This window comes from Barbus barbus (genome assembly GCF_936440315.1).
Source record: "Barbus barbus genome assembly, chromosome: 44".
NCBI lineage: Eukaryota > Metazoa > Chordata > Actinopteri > Cypriniformes > Cyprinidae > Barbus > Barbus barbus.
Window position 1 is genome coordinate 14,527,775 of NC_136722.1, and position 17,365 is coordinate 14,545,139.

At 36.1% G+C, this 17,365-nt stretch overlaps 2 protein-coding genes across 2 annotated transcripts in view; both read right to left on the bottom strand.

Moving 5' to 3' along the window:
* Nucleotides 1-2: 2 nt before the first annotated feature.
* On the bottom strand, nucleotides 3-9,556 carry LOC306863039 (cryptochrome DASH). The gene is made up of 14 exons (XM_079406195.1): nucleotides 9,387-9,556; nucleotides 6,905-7,077; nucleotides 6,732-6,825; nucleotides 6,500-6,630; nucleotides 4,878-5,026; nucleotides 4,511-4,599; nucleotides 3,661-3,734; nucleotides 3,482-3,571; nucleotides 3,310-3,389; nucleotides 2,739-2,798; nucleotides 2,442-2,599; nucleotides 2,231-2,350; nucleotides 1,065-1,241; nucleotides 3-970 (listed from the first exon to the last, which is right to left on the bottom strand). Exons 1-14 carry the CDS (start codon nucleotides 9,447-9,449, stop codon nucleotides 869-871), a joined length of 1,560 nt encoding a protein of 519 aa, XP_079262321.1. The 5' UTR covers nucleotides 9,450-9,556; the 3' UTR covers nucleotides 3-868.
* A 648-nt stretch (nucleotides 9,557-10,204) lies between these two features.
* Nucleotides 10,205-17,365, bottom strand: part of LOC306863040 (mitogen-activated protein kinase kinase kinase 3-like) — an 88,562-nt gene continuing 81,401 nt past the window's right edge. The window contains exons 16-18 of the mRNA XM_079406196.1: nucleotides 15,624-15,753; nucleotides 13,762-13,939; nucleotides 10,205-13,663 (exon numbers count right to left, since the gene is read on the bottom strand). Of these exons, the coding sequence (XP_079262322.1) occupies nucleotides 13,435-13,663; nucleotides 13,762-13,939; nucleotides 15,624-15,753 (537 nt within the window). The 3' untranslated portion in view covers nucleotides 10,205-13,434. The remainder of the gene's footprint in view (nucleotides 13,664-13,761; nucleotides 13,940-15,623; nucleotides 15,754-17,365) is intronic.

The following is a 17,365-nucleotide window of genomic DNA, read 5'->3' on the forward strand; positions in this document are numbered from 1 at the left end:
ATATTGCAAAAAATTTATTTATTTGGCGTGAGAAAATACAACATATAGCAAAAATTGTATTTATTTGCTGTGAGAAATAAGAGTGGACCTCGGGTTCGGGCTTAACATGTAAATGTATTTGTCGGGTCGGGTTAAATGATCGCGGGTACGGGCCGGGTTCGGTCTTCAGTTTAAAGCCCGTGCAGACCTCTAACAGGAAGTAACATATATTTAACTTATTTTTAAAAGTATCAAATGGATTAAGCCTAAGAAAAGGCCTTTGTTCATGTTTCAAAAATATGCTTTAAAGTTTGAAGGAGAAAAAATCTTTGCTTTTTACTTTTATTACGAATTTTTACTAGTAATCATAGCGTTCTGATCGTTCTTTACAGCGTTTTCCCTTAAAACCAAACTGAAACAGTTGGCACTTCTCACTTCCTATTTCTGAATAGATGAAGCAAATGTTCTTTTTGTGCACACTATTCAAACTTTTTCCATTTTCACCATATATCATCACCGTTTATTTGATGAGGGAAAACTCACCGAAATTTTTATTTTTATTTTTAGTAATAACAACTCCAAACCAAAACTTTTCATCATACTTGACTACACCAGGACACACAGGGATTTATTAAAACCACCAAAAATACAATATTGTATTCAACATAATATTTATGTTGAGTTACAGTTCATAAAAATGTCTTCAGAATGTGAGCAGCAGTTTCTGTATCTGCGTGTGAAAACAGATTCAGAAAGGGCAACACAAAACCACACTATTTTTCATTTCCCCTTCCTCATTCCACTGTATAACCTGGGGCCTAAACAGATGCCTCGCATCTATTTGTGATGCCCAGCAGCAGAAAAAGCACTTTTCCACTACATCTCCTCCTCAGAAACCCTTATTCTTGGAGAAGTAGAAGTCAATGCCTCTGTCCTTGTGTTGTCTTGGTGTGTAGGATGAGCCCTTCCTTCCTTTTGCTGGTGGACCAGACTGAAAAGAAACCAATAAAATTGTGTAATTTGTTTAAAAACAAGCTCATCTTTGTCCCTAATAATCAATAACGTTAAGTTACTAATAATCTTACTGATTTGTTGTTGATATGGCGACTCCACTCAGGTGCTATGATGACAGGGGAAGGGTATGTTTCGTTGAGTGAAACCTGGGCGCATGAGAGTGCAGAGTTGCTGAGGGTCCAGGGGGTGTGAACGTCCCCACCTTTAATCCCTCGAAGCTCTGGAACCCACTGTCGCACATAGTCCCCCTTCACAGATACGTCAAGTTTGTGTCAAAATATGCCTTATCTCTCAGATGCATTAGAAGTATGTGTAACTTCCTCTTCCTATATTCACACTTACGCTCATCCGTTTAATTTGCTGATATATTACCATATCCAAGAGTTGGTGCATGATTTGTTTATTTATATTATTTTAACCATCCTAAAACAATGGTTTGATTTTTTTATGCTTCCCTTATCAATTTTGGTGTTTTATGATTTGTTATTTCATTGTATTTTTTTGTTTTACTGTTTAAATTATGGTTATTTAATGACATGTTCCACTGTGACAACTTAGAACCTGCTCACTTAAATAACAATAAAGAGTATTTTAAAAGGGAAAATACCAGGATGTGCCTTTATGAATAGGATTCACATAAGTTTAGGAACCAAAAGCAGCTGTTAATTTATTATTAATGATCATTTTAATCATTTAAACATGTTTAATTTAATGATATCAGAGTATAATTAAGCACTTTTAAAACTAATTTATTTTGTTTATTAAATTTTTTTACTGAAGCCTGTTGTTACTAAACTGATAAATTATGTAATTTATTTTTTGGTTTATTTAATACAATTAATGTTGATTAAAACAATGGTTTGATATTTTAGTTTCCTTTTCCAATTTAAGTGTTCCATGAATTGTTTTCTCATTATTTTACTTAAATTATGGTTATGGTTATGTCATGATCCACTGTGACAACTTACCCCATAGTACTGTACGCATTGCTATTGGAGCAGGTTGTCATAAAAGTTCAAGTTTATCCTTTTGTTTTAAAAATACAAATAACTAATATTACTTTTCAAAATACATCTACTCTGAGAAATATTCACTGGAGTAAAAAGTGTGACAACTATACAACTACTCTCTTACTTTTTTGTTTAGATGTGCTAGCAAAATATATGAATCAAGAATGCAGGTGTTTTTTGGCTTAACGTGCTATTACCGTAAGATACCTGTAAAAACTACAACTTACGTTATTGTCATAGTCCAGTCCTTGTTTGATCATATTAAACTTCCTGTTTTCTCGTGGGTCATTCCCTATTCCAGCACTGTAGAGCCAGTTTCCATAGTTGCTGCAGACGTCATGGTCCACCTGAAACCAATGAAAGACAATAGCACATCAAATGGCAACAAAAAGCAGAGAGCATCAACCCACTCCATCACACATAGCAAATGTTTCCTACCAGCAAGTATTCAAACCACTCAGCGCCCAGTCTCCAGTCTAAGCCCAAGTCTTTGGTCAAAAAGCTGGCCACATTTTGACGTCCTCTGTTGGACATGAACCCTGTCAGTGCAAGCTCCCTCATGTTCGCATCTACAAACGGCACCCCAGTTCTCCCCTCTGAACAACGAGCGGAAAATATTTCAATTTGAATTCAGAGAAAATCTATTGAAATGTGCATTATTCAGTTGATTAATAAAATCAAGTACAAAGTTAAGAACTGGATAAAACGACTAGCAAATTCTAAGACTCACAGTACCTTTCCATGCATTGAACAATGTCATATCTGTCTTCCAGGACACATGCTTGTCTTGCAGACCTTCAGATAATGAAAGAAGAAACAATCATTTATTTGCTGACACTAGAATTTAATTGAGCACTTTTAAATCTGTTACTCAAGAATTTTTAATTTTACTGTATTACAAATACTCAAATGTACAAAGAAAATATGTAATCAATGACCAAATGTGATATTTTTGAGAATTTACATGTTTTGCCCTCTTACAGTTTGAAAGTTTGGGGTTAGTATGGCTTTTTTATTTGCAAGAAATTATTACTTTTATTCAGCAAGGATGCATTAAATTGATAGTAACAGTAAAGACATTTTTAATTATACAAAATTTCAAATAAATGCTCTACTTTTGAACTTTCTATTCATCAAAGAATCCGGAAAAAACACAGTTTCAACAAAAAGCAGCACATAATTGATCAACATTGATCATATTAATAATAAGAAATATTTTGTGAGCACCAAAACAGCATATTAGAATGATTTCTGAAGGATCTGAAGTGACACTGAACAGAAAAAAATGGGGGTAAAAAAAACTTACCATTCATATGAAATATTCTGTCTCCATATTTTAAAGCCACAAACTTGAAGTAATCTCTCCAAAGAAGTTCAAATATCACCCTACACAAAAAGAAAAAAAATGTAATGCTGCATTTAAAAAACTGACACAAGTTAATTTTATTTGAAAACATATTCCTAAACACGTTACTCACCAGTATGTGCTTTGGTTGGCGGTTCGTTCAGCCTCATACTTCTTAATCTGCTCATAGATGTACCTGGGTGATATGCAGCCCAACGCAAGCCTGAAGGAGGAGGATCAAAAACCCATGACTGCTCAGTATTGGTCTGTGCTTTGCTCATACATTATGAAAACATCATTTTGAGGGCCTACCATGGAGAAAATTTTGTGGAATAGTCAACTCCGATCATGCCATTCCGGGTCTCCTTATATGTTGCAACAGCATTCTGTGAGAAAACAAGAGCATTAAGTAACCCTCTCTCATTGATTAAAGGATTGTTCATCCAAAAATAAAATGTAGCTGATTTACTCACCCTCTGGTCATCCAAGATGTAGATTAGTTTGTTTCATCATTGGAACAGATTTGGACATAACATCACCTACTTGCCAGTGGATCCTCTGCAGTGAATGGGTGCCGTCAGAATAAGAGTCCAAACAGCTGTTAAAAACATCACAATAATCTACAAGCAATCCACATGACTCCAGTCGTTTGGCTTCTAGCCAAAATATGAGTCCATAATCCATACTATCACTTCACCTCCTGTTGTCCACTCACACCAAAATCCACAGACATACAGTATTTGTTTAGAACTTAGGTCTATTTTTGCTTGTAAACAGTGCTTGATCTGTGCATATTTCTCTCCTGATTCGGGCAAGACAAATTTGGAGAAAGCAATATTATGGATCGAGGACTTATCACAAATACTTTTCGCTTCACAAGATGTTAATTGATGGACTGGAGTCATGTGGAATACTTGTGGATTATTGTGATGTTTTTATCAGCTGTTTGGATTCTCATTCTGACGGCACCCACTCACTGCAGATGATTTATTGGTGTGCAAATGATGTAATGCTAAATTTTTCCAAATCTCTTTCGATGAAGAAACAAACTCATCTGCTGTCATCTTGGATGGCCTGAGGGTGAGAAAACGTATTAAATTTGAGTTTTAGGGTGAAATATTTCTTTAAGTCGTTTTTAGAAAACTGTAAGTAGAGGCCTCACTGTATCCCAAAAGTAATGTTTAAGCCTAGCAAGAGCCTCAGTCTCTCCACCGCGGCATGGGAAGGCCGAGCGGCAGTCCTCCACTGGCTCTGAAACCACAGACAGGAAATATATCATGATTATTCCTCACTGCTTAACATAAAATGAATTCTGTTTATCTTCTAAATATTCCTCTGAGGATTGTACAGTCATCTGAGAGGAAATCACAGCACAATTCATGTAATATTGCTATATTAAGAAAGAGGAAGTATGAATAACTGATTCAGCCTGGAGCTTTTCACCATCTTGCTGACTGTGTCATGTTTTGTATCTTGAGATACTGGTGCAGTTTACTCTAAATACAGTACAATTATGTAAATCAAGGTACCCGTCTGTCCCAGGCCCTCAAATGTCGGGATGGTGCCTTCCTCCAGTCCAAGGGGAAGAGATTTAACCTGATCCGGGGTGGAAAGGACAGGTCTCACTCTGCCCTGTCCCTCAACTACTTTTCTAAACTGGGTGTAAATATCAGGTAACCTAACAAAGACAGCAGAAATTAAACAGGAAATTCAATCACACAAATAATGTGCTGATCCCACACAAATTGAAACTGAAATTGCTAATCAGATCCTAAAAAACAGGAAGTTACAGTAGCAGTGGACTTGCTAAATAGTTTCCAGTACTTTTCTGTGAAGTTTCCTAGGAAAGTTGAATGAGTTAAGTTTACTAACATATTTCAATATACTATTACAATATACATATTACTAGCTTATTTCAATACTGTGTTGATTTAAGCACAAAAGCAATAAAAACAACAATAAAATAATAATCTAAATAATTAATTCTATAAAAAAAAATACTTACATTTATAATCAGAAAATTAGTTATGTGGTATTTTGCATTTTCAGATAATGGTTTTCATACACCTGTTAAAGTTGTTAAAGTATAGTACAGGGAAGATGTACTATTAAAAATGTAGAATTTAACTAGTTTGATCATTCACTATCCAAATCCCATGAAGGGATTAACTAAGGTTACACTTAACGTAATACTAGTGTTGTTATTGTTAAAGGGTTACTCCACCCCAAAATGAAAATTTTGTCATTAATCACTTACCCCCATGTCGTTCCAAACCCGTAAAAGCTTTGTTTGTCTTCGGAACTCAATTTAAGATATTTTGGATGAAGACCAGTAGGCTTGTGACTGTCCCATTGACTGCCAAGTAAATAATACTGTCAAGGCCCAGAAAAGTAAGACATTGTCAGAATAGTCCATCTGCCATCAGTGGTTCAACCGTAACGTTATGAAGCTACAAGAATACTTTTTGTACGCAAAGAAAAAAACCCTGATTTTAACGACTTTGCGTTCCGCTGGACGCAAACTGCATACACTGTTCTGTGTCAGCCGCACTGCACGCATACATCTTCTACGCGTGTTTACGCTTTGATTTGAACAAAAGCAGCATATATCCTTGTGGCACGGCTGACACAGAACAGCTTATGCAGTTTGCGTCCAGCGGATATTCTCCAAAATGGCGCTACGCTGACGCAGAGGAGTATTCTCAAAAAGTATTCTCGTAGCTTCATAGCGTTACGGTTGAACCACTGATGGCAGATGGACTATTCTGACGATGTCTTTCATACTTTTCTGGGCCTTGACAGTATTATTTACTTGGCAGTCAATGGGACAGTCACAAGCCTCCCGGTTTTCATCCAAAATATCTTAAATTGTGTCCCGAAGACGAATGAAGCTTTTACGGGTTTGGAACGACATGGGGGTAAGTGATTAATGACAAAATATTCATTTTGGGATGGAGTAACCCTTTAAGTGACACTGTTACAATTTTCAGCAATTGACATAATTCTAAAATAAAATAAATTATAAATATTAGATGAAAAACAAACTTAAAAAACTTAAGCTTATTTAAAATATTAATATATACTATAATAGTATATTAATATATACTATTATATACATAATACTAAAATAACACTGCAACACTTGTCCTACCCTCTAATGTGACTGAATGGCAGATCATCTCTGTGGTAAAGAGTGGAACCCCAGAAAGTCTGAACATTGACTTTGTTTAGGCAGCAGATGTCCTTTAGCTTCTTCTCCACAGACTTTTCCTCTGACGCCACCTTCAGGCAAAAGTGTCAGACTGCACTTTACATTCCCAGCACTATATGTGGCCACAGAGCCTATAAGATCAGTGATGACTGTTAATGGCTCTGAAACGCACCTCCTCATGAAACGCCACAGCTGTGACTGAACCCAGCTGCTGAATCAAATCACTAACAACATCCTCCGGCTTCCCTTGTCTCACCAACAGTGTGCTGCACAAAGGCATATAAATACATATTAATCATATAACATCAGTAGGTGGATAGAAAGTACATGTAATGAAGTTCCCACCTGCCCCGTTTCTTCAGTGTGGCCCTCAGGTCTTTCACACTGTCCAGGAGGAAGCGTAAACGGAACGGACCAGTCTTAGGGAAGTTGAAGTGATGGGTGCCCTGGTAATGGCGCGAGTCAAAGCAGTAGAGGGGGATTATGTGATCGGCATTCCTCTGAGCCCAATGAAACACCTGGATGAATGAGGTAAAACTGGTTTGTCATGTTTTTCTAATAGGTCCAACAAAGCTTAACTTGTCAAAGCAAGCACAAGTTAATTTGCCCAGTTCATAGAATTTAAATTTGTTTACTAATTTAACAGATTAAAGGTTTGCTAGGTGTCAAATACATACATACATAATATTATATAATGTAAACACATTGTATGCAAACACAATCATGCCAATGTTATTGCTTGAGAGAGAGCGAGAGATATATTATATACAGTGTCCTACAAAAGTATTGGAACAGTAAAGACAAAATTGCTCTGTTGGCTGTGGAGTCAAGACATTTACAAATATGATTGAAATATGAATATGAGACAAAACTACAGAATGTCACATTTTGTCACATTTTATTATTGGGTGATTCAACACATAGATGTTTTATCAGCTAAGAAGTTCAGCACTTTTAGAGTTTCATCCCTCTATCTGATGTGAGCATAAGTATTGGAACAGTTGCCTCACAAGTCTTTCTAAGTGATCAGCTGTCTCCTGTTGCATTAATACTTCAGATATTAAAAGCAGGGAATGTGTCGTATCAGTTATATCCATTACTTCTGCATTTTGAATCTTGCATTCGATGATGACACACACAAACCAGGATGAAGATGAGGGAGCTGACTTTGAGAGAAAAGCAAGCAATTTGGATGCTAAAAGAAAAGAGGAAGTCAGAGCTATAACAAAAACAATGGGCATGGAGAAATCAAGAGTTTGGAAACCACCAGCAACCAACAACGACCTGATCGGCTGAGAAAACAACAGTAGTTGATGACAGACAAATCATAAAAGCTGTGAAAATGAATCCTAAAAGACTGTAAAATGTGTCTGTAAAATCACCAACAACTTCCAGAAGACTTTGACACAGAATTACAGATGCTACACAGCAAGATGCAAACCTCTGACCAGCACCAAAAATAGAAAGGCAAGATTAGAGTTTGCAAAAAAGCACAAAGGTGAGCCAGAAGAGTTCTGGAACTGTGTTTATGGACCGATGAGAGACAAAGATGAACCTTTATCTAAGTGATGGGAAAGCAAAAATGTGGAGAAAAAAAGGGAACTGCAATGATCCCAAGCATACAGCCTCATCTATAAAGCATGGTGGAGGTGGTGTCGTGGCATGGGCATTCATGGCTGTCTCTGGAACAGGCCCTCTCAACTTTACTGATGACTTAATGTATGATGACAGTAGCAGAATGAATCTGGAAGGGTACAAAACCATCTTGCCTACCAATATTCAAGAAAATACCACCAGATTCATTGGGAAGTGCTTCATATTGCATCAGGACAATGACCCAAAACACCCTGCCAGTTCAGTCAAGGAATTTATAAGGGCAAAGGTCTTAGATTGCCCAAGTCAATCTCCAGATTTAAATCCGATTGAACATGAATTTCACCAGCTGAAGAGGAGAGTAAAGGCAGGAACTCCCCAAAACAAGCAACAATTGGAATTGGCTGCATTAAAGGCTGGGAAAAGCATCTCAAAGGATGAGACCAAGAGTCTGGTGATGTCTATGGGTCACAGACTCACTGCTGTGATTGTGCGCAAGGGATCTGCAACTAAATAATAGCTTTTAATCTTTTATATCTGCCTTATGTTCAACTGTCCCCATACTTATGCTCACATCAATGAGTGGGATGAACTCTAAAAGTGCTGTTCTTTTTATTTGGTAAAACATATGTGTTGAAACAGCTAATAATAAAATGTGACATTCTGTAGTTTTGTCTCATATTCATCTTTTAATCATATTTGCATATGTCTTGACTCCACAGCCAACAGAGCAATTTTGTCTTTACTGTTCCAATACTTTTGGAGGGCACTGTAAATATATTAAATTATTACAAAAAAAAATTTAATTCAAGGCAGCATTAAAAAATCACTATAAAAAAAATATATATATATGGAACGAGTAATTCATTATAAACAGTATATCTATTTGCAGGTTTAGTCCTCCATAGAAGAGCTAGCATGTGGCCACGCCCCTTGTGACGATTACCGACAAACCACCCAATGAGCACCCAGATTTCGCTTCGTATGGACATGATAGATTTGCAACTCAAATAGATTAAACTAACTTAATTTATTATTCTCAAGTGTTCTACATTATAGTTAAAAAATATTATTAGTGAGAGAATCATTGCAACTTGTTAAATCTCGAGCAGCGTATCATGTAATAACGTTAAAGGCAAGCGTATTGATTTAGGCGTGAGTGTGTTTTGCTCGAGACAACAGACTGTACGCTTCTTTGTTCTATAGATTAGAAACCCTGTGATATTTACAGTACCTCGTTATCATGCAGACGCAGGTCGTTCCTCAGCAGACATATGACCGTACGAGAAGCGGACATCCTGGAAATAGGTCTTTAAAGAAGTCTGAAGCGGTCGTGTTTATGTTGAGCATGCAGACAGAACAGCGGTGGAAGACTGGAAGTGTGTCAGGGCACCTTTAGATAACGTGCGCGCGAGGTTACCAAACACGCTCATGTGCTCTTCTTACCAAACTTGCTCTGTCAATAAACTCTTAAAATAATGAAGAAAAAGTGTTTAGTAAGCTACAGTTAAACGTCAACAGGAACGATTTAAACGATATAACAAATAGCTCTTATAAAAAATAACGATTATTTAATATGAAAAAGTAAAATTAATTTAGTTAGGTTCAAGCTAAAATAATAAATATATTGTTCATAGACATGGCTGTCAGATTTGGTAAACATCGTGTTGAGAACTTTTGCTCAATTGCCAAAGTGACTCATAAAAGTTAGACTTGAAAAAAAGTTCCAGCATCATTTGTAAGCAGATGCAACATGGTTTGATATTTTAAATCGAATGGAATAAAATAGTCTATGAAATTCATTCAGTTCATATTGGTTATTTAAAGTGTATTAATGCGTTATTGACCACTGTACGCTTAGTAGGCTAATTTTACCATTTTTCTTTTATCTTTTAAAGTGATGCAAACAATGAAAATCTGTATATGCACCATACTTTTCTAGAATGATAAGTTCTAACCTGTATTTTAACATATAAGTTATTATATCAATGCAACTGAAAAAAATAAATTTTCATGTTAAAGACCAAATAACACAGAATAACCACAGAAGCTGGTTTTAATAAACATATTTATTCAAATGTACAAAATCACTGATAAATGTTTCCAGGCTTTTTCATCAAGGCAGCACAGAATTCTTCATTCTTAGCCCCACAAAAACCAGCGTGGTCTGTTCACCCTCAGCTGAGATCATCTGAAACCCAGACCTCTCCACAATCAGAACAATAACAATATACTGTGACTAAGGTACTTTGAATATAAAGAAACATTATGACAGCTCGGTACAGTATGTATTTACAATACAATCCTCTTCAGTAAAAGATCTTCAGCAAATGTCCTTGACAGCATCAAAGCGTGATACTGAAACCATATGAAGGGCATCAGAAAACACATTCCACCTTTAAATGTTTTTAAAACGACTGACCTCTCAGAATAAGGGCATCAGAGAAGGCACTAATTGCAACATGCTGCTGGTGTATTTTTCACAGCAATCATAGAATCAAGTGTTTAAAGTTTAGCATTTACATTTGGACAAGATAAAAAAAAGAAAAGAAAAAAGTAAATTTAAGACAATGTATGTTTCAAGGAATAGTTAATACAAAAATGTCATCCAAGATGTAGATGAGTTTGTTTCTTCATCAGAGCAGATTTGAAGAAATTTAGCATTACATCACTTGCTCATGGATCCACTGCAATGAATGGGTGCCATCAGAATGAGAGTCCAAAACTTATTAATGATGGATTTGTTTTTTTACAAATATTAAACAGCAACTTTTCTCTGCTCTGTAATCATGTGAATTACTTCTGGATTATAGTGTTTTTATCAGCTGATTGGACTCTGACGGCACCCATTCACTGCACATGATCCATTTGTGAGCAAGTGATGTAAAATCTGTTCAGATAAAGAAACAAACTCATCTATATCTCGGATGACCTGAGGGTGAGTAAATTCAGCATATTTTCATTTTTGGGTGAACTATTGCTTGAACTTTTTTGTTACGTTGTTTTTATTTTCATAATGATAAGGAAAACGTCTGCACATCAGCTAAGAATAGTTTGAGTCAACAAAAGAAAGAAACTCACCATAGGTTACAAATCAAGACACCGAACAGTTCTGAAGTGACCAAATTCATAATTCAAGCATCTCGCTCTTTGGTAGTATTCGACTGAGTGAACAGTACAAGAATGCTAACACACCAGTCGTAGTAGTCTTCTCTGAAATATTGCTTTGACACTTTAGGGTAATTTTTATAATAATACAAAAAGTTTGGTATTGTCATTCCAAACGTGAATTTAAAAAATGTATAAAAATATCTGATTATCCTATGTGCTCTATGCATGAGTCCAAGAGTGCAATGGGAACGTATTTACAGTCATTATCTCTGGGTAAAGAGTGCTTTAACTAAAACGTTACATAATATAAAAAAAGATGTGTTTATACAGTCTTCATTAACTAAAAAGACATGAAAAAATGACATTTCTCTGTCTCATACCACTTTGGTGGTTGCATATGTCTTACTCTGTGTCATTCTTATTTGGTTAGATTCTAACCATCAAACACCGTAATCTTAACAAAAAATTACTCAAATGAGTATTGTACAGTACATATATCATTATAATTGCTCCATGAGGTCTTTTCTATGTTCTTTCAATGACACTCAGGATTGGACCCAGGGATACAGAGGTACATGAGCCATAATCAAAATCAACTCTCTTTTATGACCAAATGAATTCTGTTAAACAAAAGACCACCTTAAAATGACACTCTAATACATTTGTGCCAAACACAGACCGTATGTGATTTCTCCAGCAACCCCTGTAGAATCACATCAGAGCGCTTGGGCTGGTTTCAAGTGCATCAGGGGATCAGATCAACTGTCAACCGGCAGTAATGCATGTAAACTAAGCTACTGTAATCAGTATTGTTTGGGCAGTGACACTTTATGTGCCTTTCTGTGCCAGTATAGTAAGTGTTGGCACTTTGACTGCATTGTCTCAATCCCTAGCCAAAGGCTCTGTCCCAAATGGCAATGACAAATAGGAGTGTCCGTTATAAAGAAAAGGAAAAAAATTACTTTATAAAACTGCTGACATTTTTAGTAATGAATTTTATGGTTTAAAAAAATAAAAAGAACTTTATACCATTTTAAAAAATGCCAATAAAAATGTAATTTGGTGTAACCATCAATAATATGTTAAATACACATTGAGTGTGCACATCTTTATCTTTTTATATTTGTGATTAATGTGAATTCTTTTTTTTTATGCTGTGATTTTTACAAGGTTAAAAAGCACTTTTTTCAGAAATATAAAATTAAATCAGAAATATTAAGGTTTTCGGGAGTCACACCACATAACATTTTGAAAGTATTTATTATTTATAAACATTAATTCTTAAAAAAATCATTCTATATTATGCCAAACTACTTAAGTTTTTGTTGTTGTTTTCCCAAAACATATAATTATTTTAATGAGGCTTTATTATAAGAACAGTTGTACTGAATTTATTTAAATTTATTTTTGGATTAATTAATAGATTTGGCCAAAAAACTAAATCGCTTTGTGTGACCAACCCACTCTCAGCTCTCACTGCCCTTTAAAAGTTTACACAATTTGTCACAAGTAATAGTGTGCTGTAAACCTTGGTCCCTTTACAGACTGTGATTACACGTTTCCATGGTTATCAACATCACAAATCTAGTAAAGTTTGTCATATTTTCATTTCGTAAATATTTTATATATATTTATAGTGCTATCATTTGTGTTATATTACCTTGCCAGTAAATTACAAAATAATAACACTGCTGACATCATTCTCTCTTCTGACTGCTATAAGTAATCTCTCCATTTTATTTTTCCTCTTTTGGAAAGTAGTGGAAATGCTATCATGGATGTTTTTTCTTTTGCTTTTGGAGCTAATGGGAATGCAAAATTATATTTGCTGTATAAGTTTACCCAACTATGCCAACTTCTGCTCCTGAGAACTCTGAAAATGTAAAAAGGGTCCATTTAGCAAAAGGGGTTTAGCTCATGAAATGACGTTCTTGAGTCAAATGCATCATTGGGACAGGGCTCTGACTCTACAATACGGGAAGCGCTATCAGCTGTCCGTGATATTTGTCGAGCTGCGTTAGGGAGATACACACCCCCTCGTTGTGGTCACGTTTGTTCTTAGTCGGCTGGTTGGTGGGTTTCTCCGGACCCTGGAAGGCAAGATTGGTGATTGTCCGGGGGCAGGTGTGTGGTTTTCCCTGGGGATTCCAGAGAGTCCCAGATCTGTAGGATCAGAAGCTGCCCTGGACAAAAGGGTGGCTGAGAATCCCCTCGGCAGTGGGCCGCCATTTCTCTTCCACAAAGATCTGCCGCAGGAAGTCCCTGCATGCGTCGGACACACCCTCGGGCAGGTTTGGCTTAGTCGGCTGGGTAGCGATCTTGAAAATGGCTGCCATTGCTTCATATTCAGCCCACGGGGGCTTCTGGGTTAGCATCTCTACAACCGTGCAGGCAACACTCCTGAAGAGAGAGTTATTATAGTTAACTGAAACTCAATGAAATAGTATCTCAATGATACGAAAATAACACTGATTTGCATAAAATGCAGCAGATCTCACCAAATATCTGCTTTGCGTCCATAGCCTTCTCCATTAATGACCTCCGGGCTCATCCAGTAGGGGGTACCGGTGACCGATTTGATTCCCGTCCCGGACATGCAGATGGTCTGAATGCGCTTGCTAGCCCCGAAATCTCCCAGCTTCACATTTCCAGAGGAGTCCCTCAGAATGTTAGCTCCTGCGAGGAAACACGTGTAGATTGAGTTACACCAGTCGAGATGTTTGTCTGACCAACGATGACAACTGCATAAAATTATAAGCTGCCTATGGCTGATGACGTTTGAAGTTTGAGACACACTCTTTCTTCCCACGCTTCTAGTCGGAGTGATTTTCCGTTGCTTTAGCCGTGTTGCCTGTGAGATACTGACTAATTCCCGCCAGCCACAAGATTTCCACACCCTGCAAGTCTGACTGTGCTGTGAATGGAAAATTAAGACCGAATACGAGAGGAAGGGCAGAGACTCCTTCCCTTGCAGCCTATACCTTCTTGTGGATATTTCCAATAGAGGATCTTCGGTTTGTTATGGGAATGACAGAGACTGTATTGGTCACGTGTGCAAAAAGTATTTGAACACACTTCAAATGTCTGAATGTAAATGTATTAGATAATAGTTTTGCAAACGTATGTTGCTGGAATGTTACTTAAACATTTCTGAAACATTTTTTACAAATACTTTAAGTGAATCACACTAAGTATGAGCATGTTCCACCAATTTTTGTTCATTTTGAACAATACATAAAAATAAATTCTACAAAAATAATAAAAATGGTAAAAAAAAATTGTCTAACACAAAAAAATGTTTAACACTGCATTATATGTTATTTTACAGTAAAACTGTCAAATTTATGGTTTTTGGAAGTAAAAAAGTTTTTTATTGATACAATTTGTATTGTTAAAAGCGCTATACAAATAATAGTGACTTGACTTGAAATATATAAATTAAAGTAAAAGTCCCTGTGTGATGCATGACATATGATTATATTTTGTATAAATGGTTTTGTTTCCTATTTTATTATGTTTCTAATTATAATATTATGATGGGTATAAACTGTCATTTAAGGCAAAAAGCAGATTTTGGAACTTTGAGTAGCTTGGAATATTAATATTATATCACTTAATGAAATATGCGGTCATAAGTTGTCAAATATACAAGCAGCATATGCCATCCTGTAATACCTGAAACACTGACACTGCATTATTTTAAGGTGAATTTCTGGCAACCAAACCTGACGTTTTTACTATAAATTGAACAAAATATATTTTGAATGTTACATGTTAAAAATATTTTTGATCATAATATATTTGAATATTTTAGATATTATATATATTTTTTTATTTTTGCATATTTTAAAACTTCTTAAATGTTCTGCTTAAAGTGATTGTGCCATGTTTCTTTAAAATAAATGTCACTTGGTTTGCCATTTTTAATTAATTTATGTAATGCAATGACATTCATATAGAACATTTTTAAGTGTCCATTTGTTGGTCTGCCTTTCTAAATGAACTGAGTGAATAAAGAATGTCCTTGTCTAGTTGAAGCAATGCTGACATTTTTTGGTTAGTAAATATAATTTTAGGACATTTAATATCAATGTTTAAAAAATGCCTAATAGACAGGCTGTTAATTTTGGTCAGAATTTATCCCTAAAGTCCGGAGGAATGCAAAACATTTCCCCCTTGCTAATTTTGACAATGCCTAAAGGAAGTAACACAAATCTGAGCCAAACCAATGTTATTTCACCTAATAAGAAGGAATGTATTTCAGGTGATGGCTGCAAGCGACACTCTCCTTCAGATTTACATTACAAAGCTATAGCCCACTGTTCTTAGCTGGAGGTGATTTATGACTACTGCGATTTACCTTTGATGTCTCTGTGTACGATCATGTTGCTGTGTAAATAGTGGACTCCCTGTAGGATCTGTCGGGTGTATCTGCGGGTGACTTTTTCAGTCAGTGCTCCGTACGCCTTCAGCTGGTCTTTAATAGAGCCCTAGACACACATGGACACTCAGATTAATCATACTGGACAGACAAGAGCAAATAAGCCAGATACCATTTTCAGCGCATAAAATGTAAGCATGTGTTTTATTCTCCAAAAGCAGAAAGAGCTACAAAGACTATGTATTTTTATTAGGAAACTTCAAAAACAAGCTGTCAGCATATGCTTTGACAGGAAACATAAAAACAGGATTCAAACCTGTTTACCAAAGATACAGTGCAATGGAAAGTGGTTTGACCCCTTCCTGATATCCTGATTTTTGTTGTTGAAAATCTTTTACTGTATTATTATTGTTAATACTGTATGCAGGGATGTAAACATGTAGTACGTAACAAGTACAAAGTATTAAAATTAGCTGTTTAACTCGTATTTGTTGCTTTTCAAGAAGTGTGATATTACTATGGTGTTTTTATCCTTGTGTGTGTGTGTGTGTGTAATTATTTTGTCTAAACTAAATGTGTACATATTTTATAATATAATATATAAAATGTATAAAAAAATTTTACACTGTAGATATGAGTGCTGACTTGGTTCATCGTGAATTTAATTACACTAATACCATATATAATAATACACAATATTAAATAAGGAAATCTGGAAGCGTGCATATACTTTTTCACAGCACTCTCTTATATTATATTATTTGCTGTAAAGCAGTGTGTCAGGAAGTCACACTCAGATGTGTTTACAAAAGTGGAGCTGGAAGTGTACGGTTCGTCAGAACACTTAACTTTTTTTTAACTTTCTGGAAAAACAGATCATAGTGCCAAACGTTTCTCACATGTGACTGTGTTTCTTTGAAACACTGGCCCAAACAATGTTCATATTTCCTCAGCTTTCCTGTTTGCACCCCTTCGCCGAAGAAACAATGTCTCCTCAAGGACAACATCACGAAACACCTGTGACGCAATCTACAATGAGAGAAACCACAATGCCTTCCTAGCAATAATGCATTTGCACAGCTCCTTCTAAGTAGTAATATTTTGTATTATGAAGTATCACAATGTCTTTTTCAAGTTATTAAAAAAAAACAATGTGTACCGCTTATGTAATCCTGCTGTAATACTCTCCTACAGGCTCTAGCGATCTTTTGATCCCTCATTATGCAATACATTTCTCACCTCACATAACCCTATTCCACATCCTACTCATTCAAACTCGTTCTCTCTTTGTCTGTTCCCTTCACCTCTGCTCTTATCAGGACACAGCAGTGCTGTGCAGAGGCTGGTGGCTTTGGCTCTGAGCAGCGATGCATCTGTCTGCCAGAGACCTTGGTGAAACATTCCCCTTTACCAGACAATATGTGACTAAGACACCGCGAGTCTGTGCATATTAAAATGGAGCTGACGGATGGGACAGACCATGTCTGACGCTTGTAAAGACACCCATTTGCAGACTAAATGAACTCGTAAAGCTGTGCGGTTGTGCTGACAAAGAACACTGTGGATATGTTCACGAGCCAGTGACATTTTGGAGTGGGTTTGCTCATTATTTGGAAAGCGTACATTCATTGCGAGTTTAACAATGTCATTTTCTTAAAACACAAAGAGACACTGAGAATGTGGCCAGTAACAGTTGTTTTTTTTCCACATATGCTATCCAT

Bases quoted from the DNA above. Each gene is read 5' to 3' on its own strand.
- LOC306863039 (XM_079406195.1), bottom strand. From the start codon at position 9,449: ATGTCCGCTTCTCGTACGGTCATATGTCTGCTGAGGAACGACCTGCGT. The intron at 3,390-3,481 runs GTGAGTAACGTG...CTTTTTGTGTAG, and splicing joins GCCAACCAAAGCACATACTG to GGTGATATTTGAACTTCTTT. The intron at 2,799-3,309 runs GTAAGTTTTTTT...CATTATCTGAAG, and splicing joins CAGAATATTTCATATGAATG to GTCTGCAAGACAAGCATGTG.